General features: G+C 48.1%; 1 protein-coding gene across 3 annotated transcripts in view; it reads left to right on the top strand.

Annotated features, from left to right (window-relative positions):
- c11h8orf34 (chromosome 11 C8orf34 homolog) overlaps nucleotides 1–16,487 on the top strand; it is a 701,484-nt gene that overhangs the window by 317,485 nt on the left and 367,512 nt on the right. For all 3 annotated transcript variants that reach the window (XM_072467615.1, XM_072467614.1, XM_072467616.1), the window contains exons 6-7: nucleotides 8,757–8,914; nucleotides 15,302–15,468. In XM_072467615.1, the coding sequence (XP_072323716.1) occupies nucleotides 8,757–8,914; nucleotides 15,302–15,468 (325 nt within the window). The remainder of the gene's footprint in view (nucleotides 1–8,756; nucleotides 8,915–15,301; nucleotides 15,469–16,487) is intronic.

The following is a 16,487-nucleotide window of genomic DNA, read 5'->3' as shown; positions in this document are numbered from 1 at the left end:
TCATTTTCATTTCACTTTTCCATCCCCAAGTGCCCTTCATGGAGTTTTGTTAGGATCATTAACATTAATGACTGTTGAATCACAATTTGTTGTTTCCGCAGCAAAAAACCATTCGTATCACTTAACTCTGTTCGTACATTGTAAAAACTTGATCAGGGTCATGAATATTTTGCATCAGTATTCACCAAAGAGAAGGAATTGGTGGATGTTGAGTCTGGAGAAGGATGTGTAGATAGCCTGGGTCACACTGAGATCCAAAAAGACGAGGTGTTGGGCGTCTTGAAAAATATTAAGGTGGATAAGTCCCCAGGGCCTGATGGGATCTACCCCAGAATACTGAAGCAGGCAAGAGAGGAAATTGCTGAGGCCTTGACAGAAATCTTTGGATCCTCACTGTCTTCAGGTGATGTCCAGGAGGATTGGAGAATAGCCAATGTTGTTCCTTTATAAGAAGGGTAGCAAGGATAATCCAGGGAACTACAGGCCGGTGAGTTTTACGTCCGTGGTAGGGAAATTACTGGAGAGAATTCTTCGAGACAGGATCTACTCCCATTTGGAAGCAAGTGGACGTATTAGCGAGAGGCAGCACGGTTTTGTGAAGGGGAGGTTGTGTCTCAGTAACTTGATAGAGTTTTTCGAGGAGGTCACAAAGATGATTGATGCAGGTAGGGCAGTGGATGTTGTCTATATGGACTTCAGTAAGGCCTTTGACAAGGTTCCTCATGGCAGCCTGGTACAAAAGGTGAAGTCACACGGGATCAGAGGAAAACTGGCAAGATGGATACAGAACTGGCTAGGTCATAGAAGGCAGAGAGTAGCAATGGAAGGGTGCTTTTCTGATTGGAGGGCTGTGACTAGTGATGTTCCACAGGGATCAGTGCTGGGACCTTTGCTGTTCGTAGTATACATAAATGATTTGGAGGAGAATGTAACTGGTCTGATTAGTAAGTTTGCGGACGTCACAAAGGTTGGTGGAATTGCGGATAGCGATGAGGACTGTCAGAGGATGCAGCAGGATTTAGATCATTTGGAGACTTGGGCGGAGAGATGGAGTTTAATCCGAACAAATGTGAGGTAATGCATTTTGGAAGGTCTAATACAGGTAGGGAATATACAATGAATGGTAGAACCCTCAAGAGTATTGACAGTCGGAGAGATCTAGGTGTACAGGTCCACAGGTCACTGAAAGGGGCAACACAGGTGGAGAAGGTAGTCAAGAAGGCATACAGCATGCTTACCTTCATTGGCCGGGGCATTGAGTATAAAAATCGGCAAGTCATGTTGCAGGTGTATAGAACCTTAGTTAGGCCACACTTGGAGTTTAATGTTCAATTCTGGTCGCCACACTACCAGAAGGATGTGGAGGCTTTAGAGAGGGTGCAGAAGAGATTTACCAGGATGTTGTCTGGTATGGAGGGCATTGGCTATGAGGAGAGGTGGAATAAACCCGGTTTGTTCTCACTGCAACGAAAGAGGTTGAGGGGCGACCTGATAGAGGTCTACAAAAGTATGAGGGCATAGACAGAGTGGATAGTCAGAGACTTTTTCCCAGGGTAGAGGGGTTAATTACTAGGGGGCATAGGTTTCAGGTGCGAAGGGCAAGGTTTAGAGGCGAGGTACGTGGCAAGTTTTGTACACAGAGGGTAGTGGGTGCCTGGAACACACTGCCGGATGAAGCAGGGACGATAGTGACGTTTAAGGGGCAACTTGACAAATAAATTAATAGGATGGGAATAGAGGGATATGGACCCTGGAAGTGTAGAAGATTTTAGTTTAGACGGGCAGCATGGTCGGCGCGGGCTTGGAGGGCCGAAGGGCCTGTTCCTGTGCTGTACTTTTCTTTGTTCGTAGTCTTCATTCCACTTCTTGACACAGAGTTTACCTAGTTTGCCTAGTTTGTAGGTTCTCCAATCCGCTTAATTACACCTAAAGCTGTCATTCTCTCTAGCTCCATCTTTAATTTGTCTCTCAATGGAGCTGGCACCTGTCTCGGTGTGTGAACCACTGGCTTTGCGTTTTGTCATTGGATTTTGTACATGTAAGGCAAAATGCCAAAGTCTTGGAAAATCTCAGGAAAATCATTTAATATGGAGTCTCCTGAACCATGTGGGCTTGTTGCAGAGCTGTCTCCACTGTAAACCCGCATAACTAGCTGCAGTTCCTCACACGCTTCTACTTGTATCAGAGATTCACATCCACAATGGGAAATTTCGACATGTAAAATTCTGATTTTTACATTGACATTAAGTTCACATGCTCCTAATGTCATGATTTAATTTCCATTGTAATCCCTAAACAACACTGTTTTGTTTATTACTTTCAGTTTAATTCGCAGTTTTTTGACATCGGACAAATTGATGAGGTTGGCCCTCGCATCTGTGTTGAGTTTGAATGTTATTACTATGGCATTTATCATTAATGGCACTGTCCAATTTATCTTTGAGTTTCTGCATTTACTGCACTGTTGCTGCAAATTGTCATTGCAATATTGTTATTTTTCATGCAATGGCTATACTTTTACTCGTTAGAGCCCATGTCGACGAAGAACATGTCTTCGAGGCACATTTCATCAACTGTGTTGATGGCTTTCATTTGTTCCTCTTTTTGACGAGAAAAACATTGGCTAGCAAAATGATTTGTTCTTCCACATTTGGAGCATACCTTTCCAAATGCTGGGCATTGTCATGGCAAATGCCATTTGCCGTACCGCTGGCATGAAATGGCAGATCGGGTCAGCTGCTCAAAATGGCCGCCTGTGCTGGGACCAAATTTTTATTCGACTGTGTCACCACACTAATGGCGTCAGCTGCCTCTTCTACCTTTGTGCCAAAATGCCGGAGATTCAGTGTGCTGATCTGTTTGCTCCCAAGCGTGACATATTTGGATAGCATTTTCGTGTTGAAGCTCTGTTTCTCTTAGACGCCTCTCGGGTACCTATTCATTGGAGATCCCAAATACTACCTGATGACTGGAGGGTACTAAAATTGCACGACAGCACCTTCAACCGCAAGTCGGTGAGAAAACTATCAAATGCTTCGCCTGCATTCTGGGTGCGCATGTGCAAAATATGTAGCGCTCAAAGGTTTCAGATTTTTTTTTAGGAGAGCAATGCCGATCAATTTGCTTGAGAACTTTGTTGAAGTTCTTACTATCTGCCTCACTTTCGAAGACAAACGTTTTGAAACTTTCAATTGCTTGGCGACCTGCTACAGTGAGCAGCAACGCGATACATCTCTCATCAGGCTGTGCCTGCAGACCAAGGGCTGCAACATATAGTTTAAGCTGCTGTTTAAACATCCGCCTATTTTCGTCTACATTACTGGTAATCCAAAGCTGTTGAGGTGCCTTGATACCTCCCATTTACCGTGCATTGAGCACCAGTTGCCAGTAGCTTATCAGGTATTTTGTTTCTTCTTTTCAATGTTATTTTTAATTGTTCGGATCTGTGCATAACCTTCTTGTTCTTAGTCGATCATCGCTCTTGGTACCATGTCATGTTCTGTACACTGGCCAATATGAATGATGCATGACAGAACATCTAATTTAAATAATTTATTATGAAACAACTGCCTGTTAAACATACAGTGGAATAAATAAATAACAAACTTCTAACACTAACTAACTATTATAGAGTTACTGCAAAATATGTCTTTCCTTCAACATGACTTACTCCCAAATGTCTTGAGGCACAGAGCCACATGGTGGACTTACACTCTATTGGTCAGAGGTTGTGTATAATATTATATAGAGAATTGCTTTATGCATATCATCACAACTTCCTCCTTCACAGGGTTCCAAGTCATTTTAATCTTTATTATTATAGTCACAAGTTGGCTTTCATTAACACTGCAATGAAGTTACTGTGAAAATCCGGCGCTTGTCCAAGTATACCAAGAGAGAACAAAATGTCCAAATTACCGAACAGCACATCTTTCGGGACTTGTGGGAGGAAACTGGAGGAAACCCATGCAGACTTGGGGAGAATGTGCAGACTCCTCACAGTGACCCAAGCCGGGAATCGAACCTGGGACCTTGTCGCTGTAAAGCAACAATGCTAACCGCTGTGCTACCATGCCGTCCTTTGCGGACGTGACACAGGTGTTGCACTGTCTCTTTGTTGAAATGCAGTCTCCTGCAGCACATGCTGTCCGCCCTCTCCTCGAAAGATCAATGACGCCTGTACGCCTTGGGCCGTCTGAATTCCTCCTCGGCTGTGTGGCCAGGTCTTCAGGGTGTGCGGCGGCTCCCAGCACATGGCCTCCAGCCTGTGTCGATACTGCTGCTGCCTGACCACCCGGGTTTCCACCAGCACCACGAGGGCAGTCTCTCCGGGACCGACATAATCAGCCATATTGTTATACCTGCAAGGTCTTGGAGGAGATTGACCGACAATCAGTTAAGGCTTCCACACTGGAACCCTCAAATCCCCAAAGGCTCCCCAATCCTTAACTTGTCCCGCCTTCTCTCAGAGTGCCATCCACCGAGGCACTTGTGCTGGAAAACTTCGCTTTGCACACTCACCCCTGGCCACAGCAGGAGCCCCTGGACTCCAGCCCCCTCCTGGGAACATTAGGGAGGCTGTGCTCAGGTGCCCTTCCCTGATCCACACACACCCTGTGGTTGCGAGGATATCCCCAGTGGTGAAGCCCAGCTCGAGTGTTTGATTGTTGGTTGCAGCCTCTATGGTGCTGATGCTTCTAGAGTTCGGGCAAACTGTTCAGGCTTCAGAGTTTGCTTGAAATACCATGCAATAATCATTGTCTGCGACGTGTATGCATGAGATGCCACTGAGAATATTTTGTTTATTAAACAGTTAAAAGCAACAAAGATTTTGAAATCAGCTATGTAACATTCTGTGGTGTTATGCATCATTGTAAATACACAAGGAGTTCATGTAAATACACGTAGACTAGATAGACACTAGAGGGAGTACGAGAGACATGACACACAGACATTCAACCAACAGGTCAGTAAGATAGGACAAGGCCAATGGGCAGTCACGATACACACAGAGGTGACACTACCACAGGAGGGCATTACACCAACCCATATAAAAGGACACAGCACACATGATCTTCCTCTTTCCAGTGGAGACACTCAGTGAGTACAGACACAGGGTTGATTGAACATCACACCCACCATGTGGATTGTAGCAGACTGGTTCATCAGTCTGAGTAGCTATAGCAGGATTAACAGTCGAGTCGAATCCAAGTAGGAGAATTGTTAACAGTTTAATAAACGTGTTAAAGCTATCGCCAAGTCTGAACCTTCCTTTGTCAGAGTGCACATCAAGGAAGCAGCTTATGCTACGTCAAGAGCATTACAAAACACATTCCACATATCACACTAACAATTAAACAACAAGCAAACATCACTGTTCCATATTGGTACCAATACAAAGCTATGCCAGCTCATTTTCACACAAAGAACAAACACATGGTATCACCTCTCGCAGGTTCCCCAACAGAAACAGAGGATAAACCTGAGAATGTGAGGCAGCAGTGTTAACCACTGTGCCACCGTGCTGCCCAGCGGGGAGTTTTTAAAGGAATTGGGACTGCTGGGTCAGGAAGTTTGAACTTACTGTCCCCTCCACACAAATCTGGTCCATAATATTAAAAGGGATGCAAGACAAACGTGGACTATAATAGCAAAGTATAGAGCAGACGTGAAAATGAATGGCAGAATTATCATCAACTACCATCGCAAAATGGGAGCAGAGGTTAGGATCTGAAATTGTTGAATTCAATGCTGAATCCAGAGGTTGTGTCTAATTAAATAAATAGTAAAAAGATAGTATGAGAAGGGGTGGGACTGATTGGAAACTAATAAGGAGACCTACTTGTGGAGGCAGAGAGCATAGATGAGATGCTAAATCAGTACTTTCATTGTCAGAGTATAGTAAAAAAAAAATTCATAGAATTTACAGTGCAGAAGGAGGCCATTCGGCCCATCGAGTCTGCACCGGCTCTTGGAAAGAGCACCCTTCCCAACCGCACACCTCCACCCTAGCCCCATAACCCAGTAACCCCACCCAACACTAAGGGCAATTTAGCATGGCCAATCCACCTAAGTTACACATCTTTGGACTGTGGGAGGAAACCGGAGCACCCGGAGGAAACCCACGCACACACGGGGAGAACGTGCAGACTCCGCACAGACAGTGACCCAAGCTGGGAATCGAACCTGGGACCCTGGAGCTGTGAAGCAATTGTGCTAATCACTATGCTACCGTGCTGAGGAAGTAGTAGAGATACTCTCTTCCCCAAAAGGCAGTGGAAGCAGAGTCTTTGAATATTTTTAAGGCAGGGGTGGGTAGATTCTTGATTAACAAGGGAGTTAAAAGTTATCGGGGATAGACAGGAGGCTACAATCAGATCAGCCATGATTGTATTGATTGGTGGAGCAAGCTTCAGGGGCCAAGTAGCCTACAACTGTTCTTAATTTCTACGTTCATATTTTCAAATGTTCATATATTGGATAGGCTAATAATTGTTAAAGAGAAGATATTAGAAAGGCTGACTGTGCTTAAAGTTAATGGGTGGGATTCTCCATCTCGCCGCCCCCGTTTTCTGGTGCGGTGCGCCCCCGCCGGCAGCGGGATCCTCCGTCGCGGCAGACGGCAAACGGGGTTTCCCATTGTGGGCATCCCCACGCCGTTGGGAAATCCACGGGCGTGAGTGCGCTGCCAGAGAAGCGGAGGATCCCGCTGACGGAAAATCCAGCCCAATAAGTCTCCAAAACCAGGTGGGTTGCATTCAAGACAGAAATAAAGGTGGAAATTGCAGAGGTAATTTTGGCCACAATCATGCAAACATCCTTCGATACGAGGTTAGTGCCAGAGGATTGGAGGATGGCAAAAGTTACAGCATTGTTCAAAAAATGGTGCAATGATAAATCAAGCAACTACAGGTTTCCCACTTTACCTCGGTGATGGGAATGCTTTTAGAAATGATAATCAGAGACAAAATTAGTAGTCACTTAACAGGTGTAGATTAATTAATGAAAGCAGACATGGATTTATTAAAGACAAATGCTGTTTAACAATTGAGTTTTTAATTGGGTTTCAAAGAGGGTTACTGTGGTACAAGTGGACCTCCAAAAATGCATTTGATAAAGTGTCACACAATAGCCTTGCCAGCAAAGTTGAGGCCCTTGGAAAAAAATTGGACAGTGGCAGCATGGATGCAATATCGGCTGAGTAATGGAAAAGAGGGAACAGTGGTGAATGGTTGCTTTTCAGACTGGGAGGAAGGTATACAGTGGGAGAAAGGTCCCAAAGTAAACTGTGAGGAGGAGAGTGATAGACTTCCAAGTGGGCATAGGGTGGTGGAATGCACACATAGGTGTCAGATGAAATTTGAGGAGTATGAAGTGACACATTTTGGTCAGAAGGATGGGAGAAGCAATCTAAACTAAAAGATGCACCTAGCAGAGGGACCTGGGGGTCTACATGCACAAATTGTTTAAGTTGGAAGGGGATATTGAGAAAGTTGTTAAAAAGACAACAGGATCTTGAGTTTTAAAATTGAAGCATAGAGTACAAAAGCAAGGAGGTTATGATGAATCATTATAAAGCATTGGTTTGGTTTCACCTGGAGTATTGACTCCCATTCTGGGCACCACACGTTTGCAGGAGATGGCATTGGGAGCACACAGAGCAGAAACAACCTGACTCAAAGGATTGGAGTTGGGGGGCGACAGGGGAAGGCATGTACAAGAACAGGTTTTCAGGGAAAGGGCCGTGGAGTGGCTCTAGCTGAGTTGTGGTTGAAGAGAGCGCACTGAGTCAATGAGCCAAATGGCGCACTCCTGTGCTGTAACCATTTTATGCTTCTATGAGGTACGGTTCCTTGAGCTAACATTGTGATCCACTGAAAGTGTAGGAGGCTGAGGAGGTTGCACAAAGTTGCAGTAGGATAAATGAAAAAGTGAAATAAAATGGGAAGACTGGATGTTACACTGACTGCAATATACAAGTGCTTCACTTTCGAGAATTAGGTTTGAATCCAATTGAGACCTGTATCAGTCTTTTCTCTGTGTGAGGTCCTGTATGAAATGAGATTTAGGCTGTCTCGATTCAGCTAACTCAGCATCACTCTTCTCAGCTTAGATATAATAATCTTGTCCTATTAATGGCAATAGGCTAGGCAAACTATGCATAATCAGGTAAAATGCATTCATTGTGATTGACTAGGTAGCAACTTCCTCCAACTCCCTGGCCATTACTGATATATGCTAGAGTGCAAGAGAACACTATGAAGGTGATTCATCCAACACCCCACTCTCTCTCACGAAACCCCACAGGGTTAGATTTCCACCTAGTCAAGCTGCAGGGACAGGATCATTTTATTATTCAGGATAATAGTTCCACATCCGTTCAGGCATCAGCTGCAAAGAGATGCCAGAAAGTCAGAGTGACACCGTGCCAAAGACCAGTCTCATGTCAGAGATTAATAGTAAAAATAATAGCCAATGCCATATTTCCTGCCCCTCTTACTTAGATGTGCACCCTCAGTGTGCACATGCTGCATCTGGTCAGGCAGCTGGCTTCCCAGGCCATTTGGAGAGGCAGCTGGAAATTCAACTGAGTCTGGGGAGGGAATTCACTGACTGAAGATGAAATGTGTGCTGTAGCGTGCGCAGTAGCCTTTCTATTTGTTCGTTATTAATGTCCTTTCTTAAATTGAGTGTACGTTCTTGCACAATGATCAGGAAAAAATAACTACCTAATATTTCACTCTTTTTTTTTGTAGGACCTACAGGTTTATAATTCATCCCTTGTCAGACCAAGAGTGGTTGGTGAGTGGGTTGGTCGTGAGGAAACTGATGTTGATCCTTTGGCTGAAGAGATGCTGCAACCTCCAGTCCCCCGAATTAAAGATGAAAACGAGGACAGCCACAGCCCAGGAAGGTAACCACTAGGAAATATGTTACCAAGGTCCCCGGTGCCTGATATCCCAACCTAATTTTAATCTTGTCACATCTTTAAATGGTCAGTACTTTATGATTATAATACCAATAAATATTATCAATTGTAACAAGGTAAGATAGATAATTTTCTAAACACAGCTTTCAACTGCATTTAGCATCTTATTAACTTCTTTAGCATATTATCGAAATGTTTTTGTATTCACTGTGTAGCATTTGAGTGTGACATTAAGGAACTATAATAAATGAAGTGAATGGGTAATTTGGGGAAATGCTCCTCTGGTTGGTGTCTTACCACCACATTGGAAGATGGTTGTGGTTGTTACAGACCAATCATCTCAACTCCAGAGCGTTGTTGCAGGAGTTCCTTTGGGCAGTGTCCTAGACCCAGCTATCATTAGCTGCTTTCATCAATTACCTATCCTCCACCATAAAGTTCGAAAGTGGGTATGTTTGCGAATGATTTCAGTGTTCGGTAGAATTCACAACTTAGATATTGAAGTAGTCCATACAGATAGCAAGACCTGAACAATGTGGGTGGCACAGTGGTTAGCACTGCTGCCTCGCAGCTCCAGGTACCCAGGTTCAATTTCAACCTTGGGTCACTGTCTGTGTGGAGTTTGTCCATTCTCCCCGTGTCTGCGTGGGTTTCCTCTGTGCACTGGTTTCTTCCCTCAGTCCAAAGATGTGTAGGCTAGGTGGATTGACCATGCTAAATTGTCCCTTAGGATGGGGATACAGGAATAGGGCGGGGGATTGAGCCTGTGTAGGTGGTCTTTGGAAGGGGTGGTGCAGACTCGATGCACCAAATGGCCTCCTTCAGCACTGTCGTGATTCCATGATTCTATGAACATTCAAGACTGGCTTGAAATGATTGATATCCGTCAACCACAACCATCTTCCTAGTGTTTAGAAAATGATCTATCTTATCTGGTTACATTTACTAATATTTAAAAGTGGCAAGTAACATGTCACACAATTGCCAGGCAATGGCCATCTCCAACAAGTGAGTGCAGTTTCCTCCTTGACAATTCAACAGCATTACCATCACTAAAATACTCACCATCAACATCTTGAGGGTCACCATTGACCTGAAACTTAACTAGACCATCAACATAAGTGCTGTAGCTACAAGAACAAATTGGATGCTGGGTATTCTGTGGCATGTATTTCACCTCCTAATCTCACAGGCTGAATTTCTCCAGCCCGATAGTTGCAAGTTTGGAGGCCTGAAGGGGCTGTGACATGGCAGGAATCCTCATTAAGATGATGCCAATGCATTCCCATGCTGGGGATCTTTCTCCTGGAGTGGGATGGGAAACAGATCAGCAGTCTGGGCCACGGAGGTGGCAGCCAATTTGCATAGCTAGTGACCCAATTAGGGTGATTTTGCTGTCTCTCCGCCATTTATCGGTTGATGGAACAGCACCCTCCACCTCCTAACCTCGCTTAGCTTCCCTGTGGCAGGGTGGAGGGCCACTGGAACCTAAGGCTCCATACACAAAGTAGGGCTGAATTTTAAAAAGCTGCAAACTATGGCCCAGATGTATCCAATGGACTGGTATTCTTCCAAGCTGATTGTCCTTTGAGGAGCGATTGAGTAGATGAGATGTTTATTCCCTGCAGTTTAAAGGAATGAGAGGTGATCTAATTGAGACATCAAGGCCAGGATTCCCCGTTTGAGAGATGAGGTGCTGACGCCGAGACTGAATCACGAGAGTTCGATGTTGACGAGAGCGGTGCCAGTTCCTGAGCGATTCAGGACAAATTAATGGCTAGCATTGGTGCCATGTGGAACTACTGCATTTCCAACCAACGGCAGCATCTGATTCATCGGGCTCGGGATTGACACTCGAGAACCTGACAGGCTGCAGCCGTGTATAAGCACCCCACTCCCCACACATACTCATTCCAGTCAAGATGATGCCACCCTGAAGAGTGGCCCCGGGATTCGCAGATACGGAGTTGGAAACATTGCTGCATGGCAGTGCTCGTAGGGGGACAGGAGCCCTGTTGATCACCCCCTGGACGTTGGCCATCCTAGCGATGGTGGCAAACCCCACTGCCGTGCCACCTGATGGACTTGGTCCATATTCAGCTTGATGTATTGCGCCACACGGGAATACAAGGGGCGCGATTCTCCACTCCCACGCCGGTTGGGAGAATCGCCTGGGCTGCCAAAATTTCCAGCGACGCCGGTCCGACGCCCTCCCGCGATTCTCCCAAGCGCCGGGAACGGCACGGTCGAGTTTCGCGGGCCGCAGGCCGGAGAATCGCCCGAGACACCCAAAACGGCGATTCTCCGGCACCCCTGCTATTCTCAGGCTGAGCAGGGAGGAGGTGAGCGGACTGTAGCGCAGCGCCCGGAGACCGGGTTGGCTTCCCTAAGAAGGCTGCTGCCAAAGGGGGGGGGTGCGGGAGAGTGTGCAGGTGGGGGGGGGGGGGTGCGAGGGAGAGTGTGCAGGTGGGGGGGGGGAGGTGAGGGAACGGAGTGCAGGTGGGGGGGGGGGGGGCGAGGGAGAGTGTGCAGATGGGGGGGGGGGTGAGGGAGCGGAGTGCAGGTGGGAGGGGGGTGAGGGAGCGGAGTGCAGGTGGGGGGGGTGAGGGAGCGGAGTGCAGGTGGGAGGGGGAGGTGCGGGAGAGTGTTCAGGTGGGTGGGGGGGGGCGAGGGAGAGTGTGGATGGTATCGGCCATTCGCGGATGCCACATGTCAGCCGCCCTGATATGGCAGGACGGTGACGAGGACACGGCCGCAGGTTGCGCGTGGCTGATGGGCACAGGCGAGTGGCACACTGGTGAACTGACCGTTGGGCGCAGACAGTGACCAGGTGTTAGGCTGGCTGCGTGTCTGCAGCGCGACCAGGCCACCGGGGCACACAGGTATCCCAGGCAACCCGGCTGGTGAGGTGTGGAAGAACCTCCGTGTAACATGTCGTTTCTCCGCCCCCCACCACCCTCCTGCAGGTCACCATGTATGCCAACCAGACAGCGATGTTCACCGCCGTGGTTGGAGCCGCAGCTCTGGAGTTTGCCATCCGGCAGCGTAGAGTTGGACGGCCCACAGTGGCTGCAGATGCAGTGGTTGCCGGTGAAGCAGAGGGGATGGCCGCGGACTGGCCCGTCGTCGACACGCAGGCTGCAGGCGCTCAGGACCCCAATGTTCAGGGGGATGCCGAGGGGAACATTGACCGCCAGACGGCGAGGAATGCAGAGGAAGTGCTTGGGGGGGAGCAGGAGGAGGAGGAGGAGCAGGTGGAGCACGAGGATCCACTGACGGTGGTGCCAGGGCGCCACAGGCGTCCAGCAAGGCCGAGGGTGTATCGTGACAGAATGTCGTTCGAGGCCCTACCGGACATCACATGCAGGAGGAGACTACGGTTCAGCATGGAGACGGTCGCACATATATGCCAGCTTGTGGCGCACCTCGCACCACGTGGAATGGGAGGAGGACACGTGATACCAGTCTCTGTCAAGGTGACGGTGGCCCTAAACTTCTATGCGACCGGTTCCTTCCAGGCGCCGAGCGGGGAACCTATCCCGGATATCACAGGCATCGGTCCACAGGTGCATCAGGGCCGTCGCCTTGTACGCCATCGCGGACAGGTACATTCAATTCCCCGAGGACCGAGCACAACAGGAAGCACGGGCATGTGGATTCGCCAAGGTGGCCGGGATACCGATGGTCCAGGGTGTCATCGGTGGTGTGCACGTCCCCATGTGCCCACCTGCAGCCAACAGGGAAGTGTTCATGAACAGGAAGGGCGCGTACTCCATGAACATTCAGGTGGTGTGCGACCCCCACATGAAGATCATGCACGTGTGATTCTCCTTTCTCCTCCCAATCGTGCTTCGTGATTCCGGTGTCTCTGATTGGAAAATCCCGCCCCAAATTCTTAAAGACTTGACGAGGTGAACACTGAGAAAATGTTTACTATGGCTGGGAATATGGAACTCAGGACCACAGTCTCAGAAAAAGGACTTGAGATCGGGAGAAATGGTGAATCAAACTCATAGCACAAAATGGATTACTGCTGTTCCTAATTCTTGTGTGCTTATGTACTTTTTGAGACGATAAGAAAGTCTGCACCAGATTAGCAGGATAATGTGAGCAACGTTCCGTCCTCAAACTTTGAAGAGTTTTTCTCAAACTTGAAAGAGATGTTGCTATACCTGCAAATAGTTGCAAACCATTCCACTTGATAGTGCAATACTCTTTAAAGTGGCGGTACACAGTCTTCATTTATTCCTTGGGGTCAGACTGCACTGCGAGCCACTAACCGCATAACCTGTGTGTGATTCTCCATCAGTATCATGAGGAAACTCGGGCGAAATTCTCCCCCAACGGCGCGATGTCCGCCGACTGGCGCCCAAAACGGCGCCAATCAGACGTTCCGCACCTTTGGGGGCTGAGCCCCAACATTGAGGGGCTAGGCAGACGCCGGAGGGATTTCCGCCCCGCCAGCTGGCGGAAATGGCGTTTGTTGCCCCGCCAGCTGGCGCGGAAATGACATTCGGGGCGGCGCATGCGCGGGAGCGTCAGCGGCCGCTGACAGTTTCCCGCGCATGCGCAATGGGGAGAGTCTCTTCCGCCTCCGCCATGGTGGAGGCCGTGGCGGAGGCGGAAGGGAAAGAGTGCCCCCACGGCACAGGCCCGCCCGCGGATCGGTGGGCCCCGATCGCGGGCCAGGCCACCGTGGGGGCACCCCCCGGGGTCAGATTGCCCCGCGCCCCCCCCCAGGACCCCGGAGCCCGCCCACGCCGCCTTGTCCTGCCGGTAAATACCAGCTTTGATTTACGCCGGTGGGACAATTTCTTGGCGGGACTTCGGCCCATCCAGGCCGGAGAATTGAGCGGGGTGCCCGCCAACTGGCGCAGCCCGATTCCCGCCCCCCCCCCCAATCTCCGGTACTGGAGACTTCGGCGGGGCGGGGGCGGGATTCACGGTGGCCAACGGCCATTCTCCGACCCGGCTGGGGGTCAGAGAATGACGCCCCTCAAGTTCCACAGCAGTCCACAGTGCCATCTGTCCCTGGGGAATCTGACCGGAATTCTCTGGTCATTGGGAATCTCTTTTCTCGCTGGCAGCGCACACCCGGCCGTGGTGTGGCTTCAATGTGAAATCCCATTGACGAGCAGCGGGAAGAGAGAATCTTGTCACAAGCCAACGGCTCGCCACTGAGAAATACGTGGCTGGGAGATTGGAGGATCCAGTCCCCTGGGTTGTCAGCACTAGCCAAACAAGTTTTTCCTCCAGGAGGTCTTGACTGTTGATGTGTTGTGCAAACTTGGGCTGACTGCAACCATAAGTGGAATTTCCCAAAACTAATAGTCATTTCTGAGTTTTGAGCACACTCATCAATCCAATATTATCAGCAATTACTTGGAAGGCTTAAATTTTGCTGAAAGTATTTCTTGTGTAGGTCAGGGTCGCCTAACTTAATGCCACAGACCTGCGGCATGGTAGCACAGTGGTTAGCAGTTGTTGCTTCACAGCTTCAGGGTCGCTTGGGTGACTGTTTGTGCGGAGTCTGCACGTTCTCCCCGTGACTACGCGGATTTGCACGTTCTCCCTGTGACTACGCGGATTTCCTCCAAGTGCTCCTGTTTCCTCTCTCAGTCCAAGGATGTGCAGGTGGATTGGCCATGATAAATTGCCCTTAGTGTCCAAAAAAAAAGGTGAGGTGGTTATAGGGATATGGTGTTCAAAATGGTTAGATGAGGTTACTGGGTTACAGGGATAGGGTGGAGATGTGGGCTTAAGTAGGGTGCTCTTTACAAGGGCAGGTGCAGACATGCTGGGCCGAATGGCCTGTTCTACATTGTAAATTCTATAATTCTAGGTTATTTATAGTTAATGTTTATTTTGCATTCACTTAAAATGTTGCCTGCATGTTAACATACTAAAAATATAACATGGGGCGGGATTTAATGTTCCTATCATGGGCTTTGGTGGGAAGCCTACATTTTGTCATAGGAGGCCTGACTGAATTAAGTGCCTCCAAGCATCTAGCAGGCCAGCACCAGGCCTTCTCTGGGATCTAGGACTCTGCCAGAAGCACCACTGGGAGCAGTGGCTGCTGCTGATAATACAGTGAGGCCTTCATCAGAGATCATCATGGGATCCCTGGAGACAGGTGAATAAGGCAGGTGGGGGCTTTGTGTGGAGGGGGTCACCAATGAGGGGGAGGGCTCTGTCACAACCAGGGGCAGAGGGGTAGCTCTCAGTGTGCTCTAAATCTAACCCATGCTTTCATTGAAACAATTCAGAAGTCAAAAAGGGTTTCTTTTGTCTGTCATTTTGAACTACCTGTTGCATCTATTTTAGCTTGATCATTCAAAATGACCACGTTATTCCAAAATTTTCTTGCAGCACAAAGTTGGAGCAGAAGAGTAAAGGCTTAAGACAACAGCAGCAACAGCACAAGAAACTTTTAGCTGCAATGCTATCCCAGGATTCCTTTGACTCAGTGCACAGCGCTACACCATCTGTCCCAGAAGAAGACATAGAGGATGAGGACGATGCCATGGAATTACTAGGTAAGACACCTGGCTCTATCATAACTCCATTTATAGAAATGTATTCACAAGTGCCAAATTACAGATTTTGTTCAAAGAATTCCACATCTGTAAAAGGAAATATTTGGAGCATCCACAGTATTTTTGGTTTTGTAAAAAGATAAGCTCTTGTGATCCACAAGCGTTACATTCTTACTGCTCAATAAGAGGATATCTTCGATCTCAGCACAAATCCATGCAGTATGATACAACATCTAATTAAAGCCTTTCCTCTACCATCTATGATCTAAGAGTTGATATGAAATTTGAAAGTGCTGGACTTACCTCAGCAACTGGAAAGGTAAAATATGGATAACATTTTGGACAGAGCTCTTTTCATCTGAAAGTTTACAGGAGAGTCCCCTTTTAAATCTTTAGTAAAGCAAAGGAGAAGAAAAAGCAGTTCAAATTGAAAAGTGGAGCTCTGCTGATTACAGCTCCAAATGGCAGAATGTTTGTCTATGCCTACCATTCATGTGGAAAAGTTAAATTGAGCTTTCTGCATATTTAATTTCCCATGTGAATCTCAGAATTAAATAAACTTTTACAACTCATACAAATACTGGGTGGGATTTTCCATTAGCCGACGCCGAAATCGGGAAAGGTGATTGGGCAGAGAATCGGTTCTGACGCCGAAATCGCAGCAGGCGCTGATTTGATGCCAAATCGCATTGCTCCAGCACCTCGACAGCGGCGTCAATGCGTTCTGGAACGCACGTACAGTGGACACCGTTTGCATATCATTGGCGAGCCCGACACGGTATTCTCTGGGGCCTCCGCGATTCCCATCCTCCGATGGGCCGACTTCCTGACGGCGTGATTCATTTGGGCTTTTAAAAATTGTGAAACCGGCATGGCGGCTCCAGAGGGAAAAAGAGAGGGCGTCTGGAAGGTGTCCAACATCACCATAGTTTGCTGACAGTTGTGCCCCTGGCCGGGGGAGCTTCTGCCAGGGGCGAGTAGTTGGGGTGGCCAAGAGGTGGGGTGGGGTGGACGGCATG

Source organism: Scyliorhinus torazame, chromosome 11 (genome assembly GCF_047496885.1).
Source record: "Scyliorhinus torazame isolate Kashiwa2021f chromosome 11, sScyTor2.1, whole genome shotgun sequence".
NCBI classification, from domain to species: Eukaryota; Metazoa; Chordata; class Chondrichthyes; order Carcharhiniformes; family Scyliorhinidae; genus Scyliorhinus; species Scyliorhinus torazame.
The sequence above is the reverse complement of the archived record's forward strand: the minus strand, read 5'-3'. Positions and strand labels throughout refer to the sequence as shown.